Here is a 22,941-nt window from a genome sequence, read left to right as displayed (position 1 = left end):
TTTTGAAAATTTCCAGATAGAAGTATGTAGAAACACAGAAGTATGTAACAATATTTTTCTTGAATAAAATGACCAGATCTCGCATTGAAAGGCGGGAAGTATCTCCTGATTTCCGTGAGCATAAAAAGTCCTCAAAAGCCGCGAAAGATTCCAAAGCGAAACACAAATCAAGAAGCAAATCAAAAGGCCGAAGCAGAGATAAATCGGAACGGAAGCGCAAGCATAAAGATTCGGAGTCGAGAAGTCGGCGAGATGATGGGAAGAAGTCAAGAAGAAAAAGGAGTCCATCTTCAAGTAGCGAGTCATCAAGTCGGTCTAGAAGCCGAAGCTCAGACGATGGGTATAAAAGGTCCAGATTGCCGTCTCCGATTAAAACCGCTTTGCAGCAAAAGCAGAAAGACAGTAGTTTGAGAAAAATAGAAAAGGAGAAAATGAAGCTATATGAAACTCCGGAAGAAAAACGAGCGCGGAGGTAAAGCTTTGCTCAATTTTTTCTAGTTGTAATATTCTAAACTTCGATTTAAAAACAAACAAAAAAAAAATTTGAAGCGGTTTAAGACTGCTAGCGTTTTTTGGGAACATTTTTTTTCTAAATAAACACCTAAATAGATCAAAAGGTTTCTCAATTTCGATTGTTTTTTTTTGCAGATTGCAGAAGAAGCAACAGAAAGAGTTGAAACGGAGGCAGAAACTGGGATGGGACGAGGAGCAAATTGGATACACTCAGTCTGACAACCCCTTCGGAGACCCAAACTTACTCTCGACATTTGTGTGGAAAAAGGTAAGTAATGGAAACCTGTCACATTTAAAGTTAAGGGAATCTATAGGTCAACATAAACAGCTATTATTAAGAGTAATGAAGAATCAATTGAGAAATCTCCCCCCCCCCCCCATTCTCGCTGGGGGGATAAAGCTCACTAGGTACTTGAGACATGTTTATAACCACTTGGAAATAGTTTGAATGGTATGAAATCATAAATCAGAGGAAAAATGTTGCTTACAATATTAAGGTGCTGCGGAGAACAATGTTTGATATTCAGATAGAAGGCTAGAGCATCAACCCTGGTAAGTCGCATACCTCGATGAGGCAATGGTCGCCCAAACAAAAAATAAAATTCGATTTTTTTTCAAAATTTTTCTCGATATTCATATAAAATAAACTTCAGACGTTCAATTGTTTGCATGCTGCGAACACATCAACTATCTACTTGCTTTTTCTGATGTCTTTTTGTAGCGGATTACCGTTTTTGCTTGGGGGGAGATAGCTCAATTGGTCATTACGGGGGTGGGGGGATTGCTCAATTGATCCGTAATGAACGTAGTGAAGACTCTTATATAATTCTTGGTGATTTTGTTTGTTTTTTTTTCTCGGGAAAAAGTCTTAAAATGCTCTAATAACTACAAATGTGCATTCAATATTATTAATGCATTTATGAATGCACTTAGGTATATATGCAATTTTTGAGTTCAATTGAAATTCATCTGAAAATTAACTAAATAGCACTCTCCAAATAGGGACGTGGAAATGGCGCAAAAAACGTGAACAATTTCTAGTTTCGAAAGTGGAATTTCATTTCAGATTTCCAGCGGAATAAAGACTTTACCTATTGATCCAGATTTTTCAAGTTGGGTTAATGTTAGCAAAAAAGCGCCATGCATAAATCGTTCTAGAAATTCAAAGAGCTTACAGTGCATCTATTTTTTTCTTTGAAGTTTGAAAGTTTTGAGAATTTTTAACAAGTCAGTGGTTTTTTTCTGTTAACTTGCGTTCATAACTCTTTTCCAACTGCCAGTTGGCTATGTTTACTTTAAGTTGGTCTAAAAAAGTTGATAGCACAGAATCATTTTGCGCTGATTTCAGAAAGAAGAAAAGGATGCAAGCAAAACTGGAGGATCAAAACCTACAAAAGAGACTTCGCCAATCAATACTGTGGTAAGTATGTTAAATTATAATTATTTTTCCCCAAAAGCTGATGTTACAGAAGAGTTCCGAATCTATTTCAGAAAAGGTTTCAAAAGTAAATCAATATCCGACAATAAACTATTAGTGAAACAAATGTCGTTTTGTAGAAAGAACAAATCAAATATATATTTTTTAAATGTATGTCTACCATAAATTCTGGAGCAAGAAGACTCTAAATGTTATCTTTGTTTGTTCACAGGAGGAACTGGAGAAGGTGAAGAAGCGGAGATTAGAAAGGGAGAGGGAAAAGGCCGAGAGACAGGAGAGCATAGTGTTGGAACAGAGAAGCAGAGAGAGGGAGTACTTTGCACAGTGGGAGTCGCAGGAGGACTCATTCCATCTCAATCAGGTAGAACTATCATCTTTCTAATTTGTACTAGTACTACTGAGCTACTCGTTCTAAGCTATCAGCAATAGTTTTTGGTCACTCGCAGATGGCGCATCTTTTTAATCTTGTTAAGATATGATGAACATAGTTCACACTCTTATTGAGAGTAATGAACGTAGTGAAGACTCTTATAGGTCTTGCTGATTTTTTTTTGTTTTTTTTTCAGGCACTTATGCACTTATTATATAATGCACTTTTTGAGTTCACTTGAAATTCAAACGCTGAAAGTGACATAAATAGCACTCTCCAAATACGAACGTGAAAATAGATTGTCATAGTATCTAAATTAGTTCACCATTTGAGTTAAGTTTCATCCTAGTTGTTGCTATCTAGTTTATCTATCTGTCTGGCGCTAACTGGTATTTAACCTTCGGAGTTGTCTGTCACCTTCGCTTGACCGCCATTTCATTGTCTCCGACTAACTTCTTACTTTACGGTTACTAAATTTCACGGATTAATTTACCTATCGAAACCGTCTTTTCTCATGGCGCAGCCAACAGGTCAAAGTGGGGGGAAAAACCCACTGGGGATTACGTCGTTTTGGTCCTCTACGTTCGCAGAGCCATGTTTTAACCGATTTCAATGGGGTGGTTGCCAAACACAGCATAAATCCGAGAAATTTTAACTATGCCAGTACGTTAACAGCAGCTCAGGTTACGGCACTACCGGAGGAGGTAGACGGAAAAGATCGGCTGACGGCGGAACAAACTCTAATATCTAACTTGTACTTGTGTCTGGGGAAAAAAGGGCAAGATGAATTGCATAAGAGGAAGCCACACCTGGATCTATCTACAACCCGGTATTCTAGAGTACTAGATGCCATAGAAATCGAGTTCAAGAAAGAACGGAATGAAACTTACGAAACATTCCAGTTATTGGCAAGAAAACAACATATTGGAGAATCCTTGGAGCAGTTCCATTCAGTTTTAAGCGGACTAGCAGCACGATGCAACTTTGGAGCGTTGGAGATCAGAATTCTAAGGGACGTATTCATTGTGAACATGAATAATAGAGAGGCACAGAACGAGCTATGTCGATCAACAAAGACACCAGAGGAGGTGTATCGAGTTGCGTTGTCATATGAGCGTGGATATAAGTATGCTAGATCATATGGTTCGACAACCGGGGGAGCAACAACAAGCGGCACCATCGGTGGAGCCGGAGCGTTCCAAATTAAAACGGAACCAGTGGGGACAATCCGAGGGGGATACCGAAAAAGCAGACAGCGCGGCCGTGGATCGTACAGGGGACGAGCAGATATGAGAGGTGGAGCATCCAAAAGGTGCTATAATTGTGACCAACCCAACTTTACTCCGGAACATCTAACTAGATGTCCAGCTAGAAGTGCGACATGTAATTTTTGTCGGGGAAAGCGGACTAACCGGGGGAGACCTGCTGTGGGACTGATTCAAAACCAGGAGGATGCGGATGTTAGCGAAATAGGTGACGCTGAGGATGCCTATTCGCAACATGAAAATTCAGTAGGATGGGTCAACACACCGGATAAGAGGCAAAGATCGTGGAATTCGGACTGTTCAGAAGACTATGTTGTAATGGCCATAAAATCTCGGAAGGAAACCGAATTGAAAGTGGCCGGCGCTCGACTGCCAATTAAGATAAATGGTAGGCAAACAAACGTCTGGATAGACAGCGGATCACCGATCTCAATATTCACAGTTGGAGAACTGAAACGAACGTTGGGCACCGCAGGCGTAAACGTAAAGGAGCCAGCACCCGAGGATGACGAGTTGAAAGATTGCGGAAACAATCCTTTACAGCTGTTAGGGACGATGGACGTGTCATTGGAAACGAACGGATGGGTGACCGAAGCAAGAATCAAGGTGATAGGAGGAAACAGACCGTCGATTATTGGGAGAGATCTAATGCCAAATCTGGGATTACAAATAGTGCAAAGGACACCGGAGCAAAAGGTGATGTCAGTTCAAGGAGAACAACAGGGGGCGAATTCTTAGTTTTTCATAGAGTCGGTAAAACTAAGAATCACAAGGTGCACGCGGAATTTTTCGAAACGTTAACGCCAATCCAACAAAAAGGACGAAGAGTACCAATTACATTGATAAGGAAATTAGTAAACTTTTGCAGCAAGGGCATATCGAAAAACTGGAAGAATGTTCTGACAAGTACTTCGTCTCCCCGATTGTAAAAACAGTGAAAAAAGATGGGTCAGTAAAATTAGCGCTAGAGTCAAGGGAGCTAAATAAACAAGTCCACAAGAATAAATATCAAATGCCCAATATCGAAGAGCTCATGGATACCGTAGGACAAACGATAAGCGAACGGAAAACAGGGGATGTATACTTTTCTACGATGGACCTTTCATATGCGTACGGTCAGTTACCACTTAGTCCAAAGACGAGCGTTCAATGTAATTTTTCGTTGGGGGGAAAATCAACGGGCACGTATCGTTTTCGAACGGGGTTCTACGGCCTCACAACCGTGCCGGCGGAATTCCAAAGAGTAATGGATACAATCCTATCGGAATTTCCACAGGCACACGCATTCATAGATGACATCCTGGTTGTCACGAAAGGCACCGAAATTGAGCATATCGCGGCGGTCGAGAAGATTTTACGGAAATTAGATCGGGAAAACATGTCGCTCAATCTTACTAAATGTCAATTTGCGCGAAAAGAATGCGAATGGTTGGGGCATAAAATAACTTGCTCGGGAATTACGCCACTAATCCGAAAAACGGAACCAATCGAGTCTCTAAAAGCCCCTAAAACAGTTTCGCAATTAAAATCGTTCATGGGCTCCATTCATAGTCTACACAAATACCTCCCAGCACTCGCGGAATCGTCGGCCTCGCTACGCCCCCTATTAAGCAGGAAAAATGAATATATTTGGACTAGTGAGTGTCAAATATCATTCGAGAATCTAAAAAAGCAAGTAGCGAACATAGTGGAACCCCGGCATTTCGATATACACCGTGACACAAGAATCGTCTGTGACGCAAGCCATAACGGGCTCGGTGCGGTTCTTGAACAACTAAATTCCGACGGATGGAGGCCGATATACTTCGCATCCCGGTACTTAAACGAGGCGGAGAAAAAGTATTCAACGAACGAACTGGAAATGCTCGCAGTTGTGTGTGTGTGGGGGGGGGGGGGCGGAATTTTTCCGAAATTATGTGCTGAGGAGAAAATTTTTAATCGTCACGGACCACAAAGCCTTGGTATTGCTACTAAATGGGAACAACAAAAAGAACAAGACGATGTTCAGTAGATTAACCAGGTGGCTGGATCGCCTTATACCGTTTGATTTTCAAGTGGAACACAAACCCGGAGCTAAAATTGGTTTTGCGGACTACCTATTGCGGCACTCGAGTTCAGACGCTAAACCGGTCAGCACATATGATAGTATGTTCACGGTTGCGAAAATTAGTCAAATTAGATTCGCACTCGGATTTAAAAAGAAAGATTTATCAAAAGGTAAACGAGTCTCCAAAGGCTAATAATAATAAACGCGTTTGTAATATATCGAATAGAGAACAGCCGGTAGAGGGCGAAAGAACATGCGGTTGAAATTGGACCAATCATAGAGCGACGAATTGCATGTCCGGCAGGTCACTTAAGTCCAGCGAGAATTTAATTGGGACAATTATTGAAACAGATTTCGGTTATTCAAATACACGTATAAACTTTCAAAACTCAAAATCTAATCTAATTATGGAACGAAAAATCAGGAAATTACTGGAACGACACCCTAGCATTAGTAGTAGCGACGAGATAGAGGAGATAAATCAAGATATACAGGCAGTCACAACAGAAGTCCGGAGCACTAAAAGTAACACTATTATCTCAATTCCGTCGGTTTATCCTGGCGAAAGTTATTCACCGGTTACCCCTGAAAATCGTGTTATGTCTATTATTCCGAGAAATTGTAAAGTAGTTAATAAACAGAATGCTCTCCAAGAATTGTTTAATCTTCGATTTATCGAATCTCAGTACAACTCAGATTCTCAACTACAAGCAATCATCGAAATGATCAAGTGCAAGGACCCGGATCTACACACAAAAATTGCAGCAATGAGTAAATATTATGCCCAATATACTCAGGATTTTCATGTGAAGGACGGATGCCTGTGGATGGATGGGAGACTCGTAATTCCAAAAACTTTGCAAGCGGCGGTAAACAACAGACTGCATTATTATCACCATTGGAAATCGAATATGTTCGAGGCGGCCAAAGACATCTGGTACCCCTACATGTTCCGCAGCTCAGCAACAATCGCAGGAAATTGCCAAGAATGCACATTAGCTGGTAAGAATTTGAAAAACATGTGCTCAAAAGGGGATGTAGGGAAAATATCTGAACCCAAAGAACTGAATGAATGCGTGCAATTAGACTTTTGGGGGCCAATTAACTATTTAAATGAATCTAAAAAGTATGTTCTGGTGGCGGTAGATCGCTTTTCTCGATGGCCATCGGCCATGGTGTGTAATTCAAATCGGTCGGACAAAATCGTAAAATTCTTAAAAGCACATATAATTGCACACGGAGTTCTGCGACAAATACGAGTTGACCAGGGAACGAATTTCATGTCCAAGGAGGTCCGAACATTCTGTCACAAAGAAGGAATTAAAATACTTACCTCGCCAGTTAACGATCATCGGGCAACAGGGTGCGTCGAACGGACAATCGGCAGTCTCAAGAACTCGGTACTAACGTATGCGCGAGAGGAAAAACCGGAACCCTTGGAGCGGATGCTTGAAAAAGCCCTCGGTGCTTTGAGATTCGCTAAAAACGCCACCCTGAATCTAAAACCGTTTGAAGCGCACCGTGGTCGGGAAGCAAACACGGTTTTCAGGAACTTAACCAAAAAGCCGTCACTAAGAAATTTAAATTGAAAAAACGTAATACGCTCAAAATCTGCCGGTTTAGATGAACGAGACACGAACGCTCAAGCGATGCCAGAGCCCATGGACACAAACTGGGGAGTCCGCTCGGATACTGAGTACGACGTTAAAAACAGGCGATACCCAATGAGATTAGCCGACGACCGAAATGTGGTACTCATAAGATTAGCATGGCTATTGCAACCAGCATCCAATTTGCTCATCAATTTGCCGTATTACCCTTGCGAGATGCAAGGGTATTGCAATTCGGTACTAGACTTTTCTTCAGTAAGTAACTTTGTTCACAGAATGATCAAATGGCAATTACTGAATTTTAGAAACGCTGAATTAATAGCATAGTTGCAGTGTTTTGTTTGCATATTTAGCTTGAGTGAACGTTAGTTGCACATTAAGTTTTATCGGATTCGAATGTTTTTGGTAGATTTTCGGCACTGATGTCGGTTGACTTGTTTTCCTAATTCTATGTTATTTTGTTGATATTAAAACAATTGAACACTAGGGAGTTGTTTTTTGAAAAATCTAACTCGCTATCTTGGCCTGTTGGAACTTTTACCAGCAAACTTTGCGACATGGATACTGGGTGATTCCACGCGCATAATATCGATGACATGGAATATTTTTTGTGACTTTATAAGAATGCTGCAGCTCCTTAGATTGAGCTTCTGCGATTGACAGTAACCACAAGTAATGTTTTTTTTCAGGCCAAACTGAGAAGTACGATCAGAATACAAGACTGAAGAGCGAAGGCCATTGATCTTCTGGCCAAGTACATTTCGACCGAGGAAGCAGATCAATAGCTGGCAGTAGAAATGCACGATCCACAGAAGTTCATCGAAGTTATTTGTTTCATGGGATCACATTGTCTCCAGGTTTTGGTGCACATTTGATGCTAGAATACAATTGTATCGATAGAAGTTTGGACTATTAATGAAAGTATCAGAAATAACGCGACCTAGTTGAATCTTGGCTAGGTTCCGACGAATAATTTTTTGTTTGATAAGGCTTATTAATGAGTCGATTGTGGAATGTGGCAGAGAGTGGTCTTCGAGACATAATGTGTTCGAACCGCGACTATAGGATTTAAGTCAGTCGGAGACTTTTTTGTCTCATTTAGACTCTTTTGAGATTAAAGAGAAACAATTATGATATATTTCAGATCTTCGAATTAACGACTTGGAAGATCTTCTAGAAGACATCAAAGTCTACATGGAGTTGGAGCAGGGCAAAAATGCCGAGTACTGGCGAGACATCACAATTGTAGTGCATGACGAGATAGCACGACTCAGTTCGACCTCAGCCAATCAGGGCGGAGGAGATGACGAGGTACATGTATCCGAGAGACGAGAGAGCATGAGTCGCAGCTTGGAAGGCGAAGTGAACAAGATATTCGCTGGCAAGTCAGAGGCGGAACTGTTGAAATTGAGAGCGAGCGTCGTACACAAGTTAAAGACGCAGACTAATATTGACACAGGTTATTTAAAAGAAGTTTTAAAAATATTATTGTTAAATTAAATAGAAAGACAGATTAGCAAAATCAGCCTCATTGAATGATTAATACATAACTTTTCTGATAAGGTTCGCATAAATTATACATTTTTTTGTGTTCAGTATACTGGGAATCGCAGTTGAAGAAACTGATTGCTCAAATATCTCGAGTGAGGCTGACAAAACGACACAAGGAAACTTTGTGACAGAAATTGTTCGAGCTAATAAAATTTTAACTTGATGACATTGTTTGAGCATCTCGACGATTCACAGACGCATACTGCTGGGTCGATTTTTTTGGAATACATCTCTGATATGGCTTTAGTTTTGATCCTGGTGTGTGGTGTGTTCCAGATGCTGAAGACTCCGATGATGCGGGAAGATACTCTCCCAGACTGTTGGACCCTGGAGACTTGCCAGCAGGAACTGTTTGCCTGGAGCCTGAGGAGGAACTGAGTAAACTGAAGTTTGCCCGGCAGAAATTCCTTGGAACAGGAAATGCTGACGTGAGTACAAATAAAAAATAGTCCCTTAAATGCAAAACAGTGCTCGTAGATAAAGTTTCAAAAAAGTAATTAGTTTTAAATTAGTTTACAGCATGAAATTCACGTAGTTTATGTAGTATAATATGGATCGCTGAATCACTATTAGATGAAGAAAGTCTAAATCTGAAATAATTCAAATCTCAATTCAGGGTTATTTTTCGCTTTTTGAATAGTTTGCAGCTAGGTACTTTAACCCAGTTTCAGTGCTTGGCTGTTACTGATAACGGTTTCTCTTCAGATCGATGCAGACCGACATCTGATGCAGAAAGTGCGTGACGTGGTAGCTATTTTGGGAGGAGGATGACGAACACAACCAGGCCTTCTCCTCTGAGCAGAGTGTGAACAAAGAGTACCTCTGGGCGGACAAGTACAGGCCCAGGAAGCCACGATACTTCAATCGAGTGCACACGGTACGGTATTATTATCATATTGCTCAATTCACAAACCTGCCGTTCAAATTGACCAATCAGTTTTCATTCTGATGAACTATCCTTTTGATTGAAGGGCTCAGAAAGTTCAATTGAAATTCATCTGCTGAAAATTAGTTAAATATCACTCCAAATACGAACGTGGAATTGGCGATAAAAAACGTGAACTATTCCTAGTTTCGAAAAAGGAATTATATTTCAAGATTTCCTGCATAATAATAACTTTACCCGTTGATCCAGTTTTCTCAAATTGGGTTGATGTTATCAAAATGGGCCAATCATAATTTTTTTTAGAAGTTCAAAGAGCTTAAAAGGCATCTGTTTTTTTATTTGAAATTCGAAAGTTGAGATTTTTTCAACAAAGTATGTGTTTTTTTTGTTTACTTGTGTTCATTACTCTTTCTTTGCAGCGCAAATATAAACGCAAATGTGCGAGAGTATAAATGCATATAAAACTGAACCAAAATATAAATGCATATAGGGACAGTAGCCGAGCGTATACATGGTGCGTCCCGGCGGGTTCGGCGCCGGTTTGAATCCCGCCTAGGTCATTTCCTTTCTAGAACTCGAATATGCACCGAACTTGATAGGATGCTCCGTAACCAGGTTCGATCCCCCCAAAACATATTTTAACCGTCTTTTCGCTCTAATTTGGTTCAGCCTTGATTAAGGCTGACCTTTAAAAAGAGCAATTTGTCTCAAGGACAAATACTGGCCATTTTTGCAGCTTGCTTTGAGTTATGCAGTTTTTTGTGGCCGATGTTACCGATGATAAAGCTTGTTAAAATTATCGTTATATTTTCAAATTTCCGGAGTTATTTTGCCGAGAAAATACTCATTAATTAAAGTGTTTAAAAACCGTTTTTTATATAATCGTGGAGATTGACGCGCACATTTTGGCGTCCCACAAGGGACAACGAAGAATAGCAATGAAACTGGTTTGAATGAATAAGCTCAATTTAATCAGAGTGCCATAGATGACCATAGCAATGAGCTGATTGAATGCAGCGAGGATAGTAATATTGTATCCATAGACAGAAACAGCCTTATTCAGGGTATTGAGTTGGATTGTGTGGTGTATCTGGTGGGCGGCGACAACAAGTTCGGATTCTCTCTCTACGGCACCAACAGTGCCAGTCGCTTCCCAACTGTCGACGGAATATCTTGCAACAGTGCAGTATCGCGTGCGGACGGGCGAGTGGGGGACGAAGTGTTAGCAGTGAACGGAGTCACTCTACGACACTCTACTCACGAACACATCATTACATCCATTCACCAGAGCATCCAAAACAGAGAACTAACGTTGAAACTAAAGCGACCAGTTGAAAGTTTCCCAACTTCGAAAACAAATCAATTAGGAGCTATCAATTTAGTTTCCGAAGAAGACTCATTACCAGCTAGAAACGGTTTATCAGTTCGAGTGTATAATAGATTAAAGAGCCAACTCCAAACTACCTCCTTTCCAGACAACGAGACCACATCATAAGATATCGAACCAAGTTTTTCAAAATTCAAACCAAGACGACCTTCCATCCAACTTCAGACGCAAGAAAAGTCCCTCCCTTGCCAAGCTGGTGTCTTGGAGTTGAAGGCCTATATACAGAGGTGATTGCTGGACAATTCTTCCGCGGCGGACCGAAAATCTGACTACCAAAACCGGTGACCACTCAATCCCCAAAACCGTCCAAAAACTGTAAGACTAGTCTAATCTTTACAAACCATTCTTTGCAATAAAATTACGTACGATGTGTTATTGTGTATCCCAACTCAAGGCAAGCTGCAAAAAGTGCCAATCCCGACGAATTGATACCGGCACAAGATATGTGGCTTCATAAGTTGACTCAAAGCAACGATAAAGTTCTGCAGGAAGCTATCACATATAAAACAAGTTTTGAGGCAGTAACAGAGCCGGGCAAAATAGATAGCAGCTCAAAAGTTTCTCATCATTCTGAAAAAAGTGAAAAACCCCGGTCGCATAAAACAGATACCCGCTCTAAGTTGTCGCATCGAAGCAGCCGACATCAGCAATCGGGTTCTCAGAAATCTAGTTATACCGCTGCTCCGTCGAAAACACTTTCTGAGAAAAAGCGCGATTTAATGATTTTAAAGAAACAACAAGAGGAACTTGAGAGGCAGGCAAAGGTATCATTAAGATTGAAAGAACAACAAAGCCGCTTAGAGTTGGAAGAATTGGCTGAAGAACACAGGAAAAAACTGGCAGAAATTGAGTTGAAAGGGCTTGAGTTAGAAGATGAGTTGTCGAAAATCAGCGAGAATGCTGAGGAAAGTGGTTTAACTCGAATCTCTCCACAACTAACAATAGACGAAAAGGATTGTACGCGTCACTGGGTCGAATCTGTCGACCACAATCAGCCTGATGCTGTTGTAGTTCCCAATCAAGAGCAGCACGTTCGTTCAACGGCTGAGGCAACCTATCCTGCATTTACAAATTACTTGGTCTCACCAAGTTTTACAGGAGTGAATAATGGCCAGGCAGCTTCTAGTGATCCGGGATTGCATTACAGTAACCACATTCACGGACAACATCATAATTTGTCGAACTTGGTCCGATCGCAGGTTTCCGTTAACAATCCAGTAGGGTTACAACAGGTCATTCAACATGTTTCTAATAATTTGCCTCAGCAAACTCTTTTGTCCACTCATCCGGTGCTAGGCAATCCAAACACAGGGTCAGTAGTCCCGGTAACTTCTGAAAATTATTTTGCTCCGACAACATCTGCAGAAGTTCCTTCTGGTGTAGCACCGTTCGTTCCTGCATCAACAGCAGTTAATCAGGTTTCTCTAAGTCATCACACTACAGGATCAGTAGTAGCTGGCTACCAAGCACCTGTAGCCCCATCACAACAACATATGGGTGTTCCCGTTAGTAGTTATAACTTTTCAAGTGACCACTACAATCCTTATTGTAATTTGTGGAGACCAGCTGTTGCTGCCCCTTTATTGTCAGCTCAACAACACTACATTCCTTCGACAACTGTTTTTTCCGCAGTAACTCCGATTGTTCCTCCGAATAATTTTGTTCCTTATACAAGTGGAGGGACTGTGTTTTTTGCACAGCCTGAAAATTCTTCACATGCTAACCAACCGTTCGTTCCTTATTGTCACGGTAATTCTTCGAGTTACACAGCGCCAACTCCCGGTAATTCACCTGGTGCAGACGTCGAGCATCCACTTTCGACACGAGAGTTGGTTAATATACTCATGCACAGCCGAAAAGATCATCTCCCTGAGTGGAAGCTGACCCAGTTCGATGGAAACCCACTTAATTGGCATGAGTGGTTTGGGCAGTTCATATCGACGGTCGATTCAGCCTTACTCAGTGACGATGAAAAGCTTACCTATCTGAAAACGCTCGTAGTGGGTAAAGCAAAATCCGCAATCGCTGAGTATAGCTATAGCGGAGTACTATATAAAGACGCATTAGCAACTCTTCAAATAAAGTTCGGGCAGCTGCATGCTGTAGTAGGGGCTCATCTAGATAAATTGAGTAATTTTCCGCCGCTGAAAATGCATAACTCGGAAAATGTAATTGGATTTTCCTCTGCAGTTTCTGGACTTGTTGCCGTATTCAAGTCGCTGTCTTTTAACGACGACCTGAAAAGTGTTAACTTACTGAATCAAGCTGTGAGTAAGCTTCCTCCGAACCTTAAGGAGGCATGGTCAATGCAAACCGTAAGACGCCAATGGCATAGACCAACTCTGCTAGATTTCAACGAATGGCTTAAAGAAAAAGCGGAGGGTCATGAGAGGCTAAAAACGATCAATTTTAAGAGTAAGTCTGAAGAACCAGTTAAGCAAAAAATAGGTACGAGAGTGTTTGCTAGTAACGCAAATGTAAGTAATAAGACTAAGGAAAAACCAAAGTACCCTCCATGTTCTGTATGTAAAGGTCAACACGCTCTTTGGAATTGCGCCGTATTCAAAGAGAAAAACGCTACGGAGCGAGCAAAACATGTAGCCGAACAAATACTTTGCTTTGCGTCTTTACAGAGCAATCACAGTTTTCGTAATTGTAGCAAGGCCAGAAAGTGCCCCAAGCCAGATTGTGAAAGCACACACAACGTGCTCTTACATGGAGCGGAGAAAAATTTTCCTCCTAAGGATATAAAAGGTAACGCAAACGCTAAACATGTATCGACTAACGCTGCTGTCGGCGATATTCATAGCCAGGAGTCAACTAAAGGCCTCCTGCCAGTTGCATCACTCGCCGTCTCTGCGGTAGCGACGATTACTAACGCCCTAGCTCTTTGCGATAGTGCTTCCACGCACTCATGGGTATCCGCCGATCTCGTAAAACGCCTCCATTTGGTTGGCACTCCCATTAACCTCACCATAAATAGATTCAATTCCACGAGCTTGATGAAAACTCTGCAAGTAAGTTTTCAAGTTTCCGCCGAAACGAATAATAGTGAATTTTCGTTTTCTGTTCGAGCTTATGTTAAGGATCATATTCGTATTGGATCGGATAGCATAAGCATTCCTGAATTACAGGAAAAATACCCGCAGTTGGCTCCAATCAAACCTAGACATTATAAGTATGAGGACGTCGAAATAATTATTGGACAGGATTTCTACCATGCCATAAGACCCGTTGAGTACCTTCTGGGGGAGGACTCTATTTCACCGTGCGCCGTACGCCTTCCGATAGGTTGGGTTTTAAGTGGTCCGTTACCGCCGTCCTTTAAGTCGAACTCGTCTTGCTTTAAGTGTTAATTTTTTCTGGCTTTCAGTTTCACCAATGTGGGTGGGGGATCAGGCAAATTGGTTAAGTTCCAACAACACACGCGGAAAAAACCTGAGGATGAAAAAACTCAACTTAATTTGCCTGATATTTCGCTACCAGACCACTTACCATAAGGTTGGTGTCAAGTTACAGCACAGTTTCGCAGAATTATGGGGACGTTTTGAGGAATTTTTGGCAATTTTTTTTACTTTTTTCCCAAAATTTTTCGGAAAATTTTGGTCAGCAGGTTCGAGTCGTAAACCAATCCAAAAAACTAGTCTAGTACCCCTTGTCTATGATCCGATTTCACGGATTAATATTCTGTTCACAAATATCCAAAAAATTTTGGTATCGAGAAAAAATTACCACTTGTAGCTTGCTTTGAGTGTATTGTCGAAGACGTGTCTCTTGCGGACCAAATTAAAACTTGGTACGAGTTGGAGTCATATGGAGCCTTCAAGCAGGTAGATGCCCGTTCCGCCGCCGACAAACGCGCTTTGTCCGTTTTGAAAAATGACACCTTTCACGATGGTGAGAGGTACATTGTACCAATGCTTTGGAACGATAAGGAAAGTAGTTTACCGAATAACTATTTTTCCTCCTTAGCTCAATTAAAGTCTTTGGAAAAGAGGCTAGATAAGGATCCGTCACTCCGTGAAAAATACGCCGAAACAATAAGAGAAGATATACAAAAAGGATATGTCATAACCGTTAAGGCACACGATCCCAAATCACGAGCCGATCGTGAGTGGTATCTCCCGCATCACCCGGTGTTGAACTCGAATAAACCCGGTAAGGTGCGCCGAGTCCTCAATGGGGCATCGAAGTGTCATGGCGCTTACTTGAACAAATCTCTGTTGGTTGGCCCGGATCTCCTTCAAAACCTCATTTTTGTACTTTTAAGATTCCGTCAGCTGACATTGAAGGGATGTTTTTACAGGTTGGAGTCCGTGAAGAAGATCAACCTTCTCTTCGTTTTTTTGTGGCGGGAGGACCCCACATCAAGTGTGGTAGTTCACCAATATACACGTCACATTTTTGGTGCTCGTGACTCGCCGACTTGTGCGAATTTTGCTTTGCAGAAGACTGCATCGGATAATCAAGCTGAGTACCCCGAAGCTGCTTCGGCTGTTGTCCAGAAATTTTATATGGATGATTATCTGGATTCTTTTCAAAACAGGGATGACGCCTTGAAATTAGGTAGGGATTTAATCTCGTTGCTTAAACTAGGTGGGTTTCGTCTGACAAAATTTGTCAGCAACGTGCCCGACGTAACAACCGCTCTTGATCCGGACAACCGTGAGTCCAATTCGTCTATTAAAGATATTTGTACGAGTCCAGACCAGTCGTCGCATGTTCTCGGTCTTAAGTGGGATCACGTAAAAGATACCTTAGTAGAGGGGTTGATCGTCCACTAGACAAAGCAATCACTCAGCGTACCGTGTTGAGTTTTGTTTCTTCTGTTTTTGATCCAATTGGGTTAGTGGCTCCGTATACCGTGAAGGCTCGCCTTCTATTAAAAGATATCTGGCGAATCAGCGGTCAAAAATGGGATGATGATCTGCCAGAGGAAATCAAAAAGCAATTCCTTGAGTGGCACTCAGGCCTTCATTTGTTAGGTTCTCTGACAATACCTCGCAGCTATTTCACTGAACCTTTCGACCGAATAGAACTTCACATGTTCGGTGATAGTTCGCAGGATGTTTTCTGTGCCGTCGCTTTCCTTCGTGCGCGACTTGTTAGCTCCCATCAGACCGAATTAGCCTTTGTGTTTGGCAAAGCCAGCGTCGCGCCTATGAAAGCGCTTTCTATTCCAAAGTTAGAGCTCCAAGCGGCTCTTCTTGCAACCCGCTTAAAAGAAGAAATTTTGAAAGGTCTTACTTTCAAAGTTACGGATATTTTCATGTGGACAGATAGTACCATTGTTCTTCAGTGGCTTCACTCTTGTAGTAAACTACCCGTTTTTGTTGGTAATCGCACTGGTGAGATTCTGGAGTCTACCAGCACTGATCAGTGGCATCACATACTTAGCGGTGATAACCCAGCTGATACCGGTACACGAGGGATTTCTTCAGAAGCCCTCAAGGAAAGCAGCTGGGTTAATGGCCCTAGTATATTGAGAACAACTGATTGACCGTTCAAGCCCGATACAAGGGTTATCGATAAAATAAGACTCAAAGGACCATCATGTGATATCGACATTTGTCTGGAAAATTCGTCAAATTTCATCGTCGATGTTTTGACAGAAAAAAATCTTCCCTTCGGAAAATGGGAGAGATTCAATTCAATTGTAAAATACAAACGCGCAGTAGCATTTTTGTTAAGATGGCTGCCATCCCATAAACATTTCCGGTCGAGTATATTAGAAATTACAGACCCGTCTGAAATGGATATTGCTGAACAGAAGCTCATTTACCTGTCCCAGGGTGAAACATTCCCCAGTGAGCTAAAACTACTAAGATCCGGTAAAGTTATCACGAGGAATATTCGGATCGCCAAGTATTCGCCGTTCATTGGACCATCTGGCATCCTTGGGCGCATCAGCCGCTTGGTTAATTCCGATTTCGATAGCAAGCATCCGATTATACTTGATGCACGTCACACGGTTGTTCGGTTATTCGTTCAGCATTTGCACGTTAGGAATTTCCATCAAGGCTTGGATTACATGCGTGCGGTGGTTAATTTGAAGTACGTTGTGTTAAATTTGCGATGGTTGCTGCGAAGCATTGAAAATACTTGCGTTGTGTGCCGAAAACGCAAAGCGCAAACCGTAACTCATATGATGGATGATCTGCCCATTGAAAGGCTGGGTTACAAGCAACCTCCTTTCTCTAACACAGGTGTTGACTACTTTGGGCAGTTCCTAGTTCCAATCCGGAGAAGTACGGAAAAGAGGTGGGGTTTTTTGTTCACCTGTCTCACCACTAGAGCGGTGCACATTGAAGTGGTCCCCTCGCTGGACACAAGCTCTTGTGTGATGGGCGTGGAGAGGTTTATTGCACGTCGCGGTACTCCGACTACCATCATGTCCGACAACGGCACGAACTTTGTTGGCGCTCAGAAAGAGCTCTTAGCTTGCGTTGAGAGTTGGAACAAGCTCGCACCCGCTGTTTTTGTTCAGAAAGGGATCAAGTGGAAATTCAATCCACCCAGCGCACCGCACCATGGTGGGTCCTGGGAGCGATTAGTTCGGAGTGTTAAGCGCGTTTTGTATGACATCCTAGGCAACAGGAGAGTAACTGAGGAGATTCTAAGAACTACGCTGTGCCTTGTTGAGCAATCACTTAACGCTATACCGATAACAGCCGTTAGTACCAATCCGCTAGATCTAGAGGCGTTGACCCCGAATCATTTTATACTTGGTCAACACGCAGCGAGTTTTCCGTCGCTAAGTTTCGAAGAAAACTTCGACCATAAGAAGCGGTTCGCCAGAGCGCAATCATACGCTAACGCAATATGGACACGGTGGATGCGGGAATACGTTCCTTCCCTCAATAGGAGGGCAAAGTGGCACAACCAGTCAGACGTTAAGTTGAAAGCCGGCGACTTGGTTTGGGTCATAGAGCCTGACACTCCACGTGGACATTATCCACTCGCACGTATCCTTAAACTGCACTATGGCAAGGACGGATGCGCGAATTCCGCCGACATAAAGACCGTTACGAGCGAACTGACCCGCCCAACCGTAAAGCTCGCTCCCGTTCTTCCTTGTTTAGGGGTGGAGGATGTTGCAGCGCAAATATAAACGCAAATGTGCGAGAGTATAAATGCATATAAAACTGAACCAAAATATAAATGCATATAGGGACAGTAGCCGAGCGTATACATGGTGCGTCCCGGCGGGTTCGGCGCCGGTTCGAATCCCGCCTAGGTCATTTCCTTTCTAGAACTGGAATATGCACCGAACATGATGGGATGCTCCGTAACCAGGTTCGACCCCCCAAAACATATTTTAACCGCCTTTTCGCTCTAATTTGGTTCAGCCTTGATTAAGTCTGACCTTTAAAAAGAGCAATTTGTCTCAAGGACAAATACTGGCCATTTTTGCAGCTTGCTTTGAGTTATGCAGTTTTTTGTGGCCGATGTTACCGATGATAAAGCTTGTTAAAATTATCGTTATATTTTCAAATTTCCGGAGTTATTTTGCCGAGAAAATACTCATTAATTAAAGTGTTTAAAAACTGTTTTTTTTATATAATCGTGGAGATTGACGCGCACACTTTCCAATCTTCGATTGGCTTTGTTTACACTAGAGCTTAAGCGAGAGTAGTGTTATAGTACGACTGTCTTTTTTTCCAACCTAAGTCGTAATATTTGGTGCCATTTTTGGGGCTTTCTTACGACTTTTTGATAGCATGTGATTTGCATTCAATTAGTAATAAGTGAACACAGTTGATTCATTTATCAAATGAACCAAAAAAAGCTGTTTTTTCAAACGAATACAAAAATAAAAACTTTATTTCTGAAATATTCCAATTCAATATCTCGCAGTTTTTTTTAATGAATAATTTTTTCATAATTTGGTTTCACGTTTTCCATCTTTCTACGTGTAAGGTAGTGTGGAGGCTTTCAGCTTGCTACATTCCAAATTATTACATGCAAAGTTGTGTCTACTTTTTTTTAGTATCACTTTTACGTGGCCGACAGGGCAGGGAGTGAGCCTCCTAATCTTGAGGTCGCACGTTCGAATCCGACACCTTGCAAAGTTTTACTAATTCGAAGTTCAATTTTACTTTTTATAATGCTTAATTCTATTTTTTAACACAATAAAGCTGCTTTTTTGCCGTTTTCTCGCTAGTTTCCATCTGTGGTACTCATAAGATTAGCATGGCTATTGCAACCATCATCCAATTTGCTCATCAATTTGCCGTATTACTATTGCGAGATGCTAGGGTATTGCAATTCGGTACTAGACTTTTCTTCAGTAAATAACTTTTTTCACTATATGGTCAAATGGCAATTAGTGAATTTTAGAATCGCTGAATTAATAGCATAGTTGCAGTGTTTTGTTTGCATATTTAGCTTGAGTGAACGTTAGTTGCACATTAAGTTTTATCGGATTCGAATGTTTTTGGTAGATTTTCGGCACTGATGTCGGTTGACTTGTTTTTCTAATTCTATTATATTTTGTTGATATTAAAACAATTGAACACTAGGGAGTTGTTTTTTGAAAAATCTAACTCGCTATCTTGGCCTGTTGGAACTTTTACCAGCAAACTTTGCGACATGGATACTGGGTGATTCCACGCGCATAATATCGATGACATGGAATATTTTTTGTGACTTTATAAGAATGCTGCAGCTCCTTAGATTGAGCTTTTGCGATTGACAGTAACCACGAGTAATGTTTTTTTTTTCAGGCCAAACTGAGAAGTACGATCAGAATACAAGACGGAAGAGCGAAGGCCATTGATCTTCTGGCCAAGTACATTTCGACCGAGGAAGCAGATCAACAGCTGGCAGTAGAAATGCACGATCCACAGAAGTTCATCGAAGGTATTTGTTTCATGGGATCACATTGTCTCCATGTTTTGGTGCACATTTGATGCTAGAATAGATTTGTATCGATGGAAGTTTGGATTATTAATGAAAGTATCACAAATAACGCGACCTAGTTGAATCTTGGCTAGGTTCCGACGAATAGTTTTTTGTTTGATAAGGCGTATTAATGAGTCGATTGTGGAATGTGGCGGAGAGTGGTCTTCGAGACAGAATGTGTTCGAACCGCGACTATAGGATTTAAGTCAGTCGAAGACTCTTTTGTCTCATTTAGACTCTTTTGAGATTAAAGAGAAACAATTATGATATATTTCAGATCTTCGAATTAACGACTTGGAAGATCTTCTAGAAGACATCAAAGTCTACATGGAGTTAGAGCTGGGCAAAAATGCCGAGTACTGGCGAGACATCACAATTGTAGTGCATGACGAGATAGCACGACTCAGTTCGACATCAGCCAATCAGGGCGGAGGAGATGACGAGGTACATGTATCCGAGAGACGAGAGAGCATGAGTCGCAGCGTGGAAGGCGAAGTGAACAAGATATTCGCTGGCAAGTCAGAGGCGGAACTGTTGAAATTGAGAGCGAGCGTCGAACACAAGTTAAAGACGCAGACTAATATTGACACAGGTTATTTAAAAGAAGTTTTAAAAATACTATTGATAAATTAAATAGAAAGACAGATTAGCAAAATCAGCCTCATTGAATGATTAATATATAACATTTCTGATAAGGTTCGCATAAATTATACATTTTTTTTTGTGTTCAGTATACTGGGAATCGCTGTTGCAGAAACTGATTGCTCAAATATCTCGAGTGAGGCTGACAGAACGACATAAGGAAACTTTGCGACAGAAATTGTTCCAGCTAAAACACGAGGTATGCAAACCTTCCCGTGAAATATCACATTTAAAGCAAAGGAAGCGTTTAAAATGATATCTGTTATTTGTGATTTTAGCAAGGCGTAGAAAGGTCGAAGCCACTTTTTCCAGTGGCAAAGAAAGATGGTCCAGATCACAGTAGCAACAAAGAAGATGAAGCAGGACCGTCTCATAAACTGGATTCTAAACCACACAGCCTGGACGAAGGTAATAAAATTTTAACTTGATGACATTGTTTGAGCATCTCGACGATTCACAGACGTATACTGCTGGGTCGATTTTTTTTGGAACACATCTCTGATTATGGCGTTATTTTCGATCCTTGTGTGTGGTGTGTTCCAGATGCTGAAGACTCCTATGATGCGGGAAGATTTTCTCCCAGACTGCTGGACCCTGGAGACTTGCCAGCAGGAACTGTTTGCCTGGAGCCTGAGGAGGAACTGAGTAAACTGAAGTTTGCCCGGCAGAAGTTCCTTGGAACAGGAAATGCTGATGTGAGTACAAATAAAAAATAGTCCCTCAGTTGCCAAACAGTGGTCGCAGATAAAGTATTAAAAAAGTAAATAGTTTTAAATTAGTTTAATATGGATCGCTGAATCACTATTAGATGAAGAAAGTCTAAATCTGAAATAATTTAAATCTGAGTTCCAGGATTATTTTTCGCTTTTTGAATAGTTTGCAGCTAGGTACTTTTACCCAGTTTCAGTGCTTGGCTCTTACTGATAACGGTTTCTCTTCAGATCGACGCAGACCGACATCTGATGCAGAAAGTGCGTGACGTGGGAGGCATTTTGGAGGAGGATGACGAACACAACCAGGCCTTCTCCTCTGAGCAGAGTGTGAACAAAGAGTACCTCTGGGCGGACAAGTACAGGCCCAGGAAGCCACGATACTTCAATCGAGTGCACACGGTACGGTATTAATATCATATTGCTCAATTAACAAACCTGCCGTCTAAATTGACCAATCAGTTTTCATTCTGATGAACTATCCTTTTGATTGAAGGGCTCAGAAAGAAACTTCACTTTCATTGTTTTGTCATAAATCGAATAGTTTTCCTAATTTGTGCTAAATTAGCCAGAAAAATATGAAGTGAAAATGAGTGTAGAATAGTAGTCAGTCGAAACAAGTTAAATAAAAGCTGCATTATTCTTTCTGATTATGATATGAGTTTTGCGTGATTGTTATATAACTGCTTGAGGTTCCAGTTCTTGGAAGAACACTTTGCTAGAAGTATACCATTTCAGGGGTACGAGTGGAACAAATACAATCAGACCCATTATGACCCCGAAAACCCACCTCCGAAGATTGTCCAGGGCTACAAGTTCAATATCTTCTATCCAGATTTAATTGACAAACGACAGACCCCGCGCTACACCTTGGAACCCATTCCGAACGAGTCGGACTTTGTCGTGCTGCGGTTCAGTTCGGGCCCGCCTTACGAAGACATTGCTTTCAAAATTGTGAACAGAGAATGGGAGTATGGACATAAACATGGATACAAGTGTCAGTTTTCAAATAATATCTTCCAACTCTGGTTCAAGTTCAAGATTTATAAGTACAGAAGGTAGCTGAAATTGAAATGATACTTGACTGTAACCTCAATTACCTAAAATAATTGCGATAGAAATTCATTTTTAGATGGTCTGCAAAAGTTGATGTGAAATTCTTCATTGAGTTTATTTGTAAGTGTTAATCGTGATTACCATCTGATGGATTTAATTTAGATGAAATGAATTTAGTTTTTTTTTTGCTCATACGTGGTTTTTAGCCATCTGAAACATTAATTTTTCGGCCTTGTTAAGAATTATGAACGTAGTGAAGACTCGTATATTGGTCTTGGTGATTTTTTTCAGGAAATTTAAAATACTCTAATTACTACAGATGTGCATTCATACATATTAATGCATTTATGAATCACTTAGGTATATATGCACTTTTTTAGTTCAATTGAAATTCATCTGCTGAAAATTTTTTAAATATCACTCCAAATGCGAACATGGAATTGGCGATAAAAAACGTGAACTATTCCTAGTTTCGATAAAGGAATTTAATTTCAAGATTTCCTGCATAATAATAACTTTACCCGTTGATCCAGTTTTGTCAAATTGGGTTGATGTTATCAAA

General features: G+C 41.2%; 1 protein-coding gene across 1 annotated transcript; it reads left to right on the top strand.

The window, feature by feature from the left end:
- Positions 1-20: 20 nt before the first annotated feature.
- On the top strand, positions 21-22,537 carry LOC134857197 (splicing factor Cactin-like). Its single transcript, XM_063873577.1, has 11 exons — positions 21-472; positions 649-781; positions 1,862-1,933; positions 2,163-2,312; positions 19,794-19,929; positions 20,249-20,563; positions 20,703-20,812; positions 20,892-21,021; positions 21,157-21,308; positions 21,555-21,725; positions 22,062-22,537. The coding sequence occupies exons 1-11, from the start codon at positions 69-71 to the stop codon at positions 22,383-22,385; spliced, it is 2,097 nt and encodes a 698-aa protein (XP_063729647.1). The 5' UTR covers positions 21-68; the 3' UTR covers positions 22,386-22,537.
- The last annotated feature ends 404 nt before the right edge of the window (positions 22,538-22,941 follow it).

This window comes from Symsagittifera roscoffensis, chromosome 1 (assembly GCF_963678635.1).
Source record: "Symsagittifera roscoffensis chromosome 1, txSymRosc1.1, whole genome shotgun sequence".
NCBI classification, from domain to species: domain Eukaryota; kingdom Metazoa; phylum Xenacoelomorpha; order Acoela; family Convolutidae; genus Symsagittifera; species Symsagittifera roscoffensis.
This window is presented reverse-complemented; position numbering and strand designations above follow the sequence as displayed.

Excerpts from the sequence above, each read along its gene's own strand:
- LOC134857197 (XM_063873577.1), top strand. The coding sequence starts at position 69 with ATGACCAGATCTCGCATTGAAAGGCGGGAAGTATCTCCTGATTTCCGT. Across the intron at positions 473-648 it reads GAAGAAAAACGAGCGCGGAG|ATTGCAGAAGAAGCAACAGA; the intron begins GTAAAGCTTTGC and ends TTTTTTTTGCAG. Across the intron at positions 21,309-21,554 it reads TTGGAACAGGAAATGCTGAT|ATCGACGCAGACCGACATCT; the intron begins GTGAGTACAAAT and ends GTTTCTCTTCAG.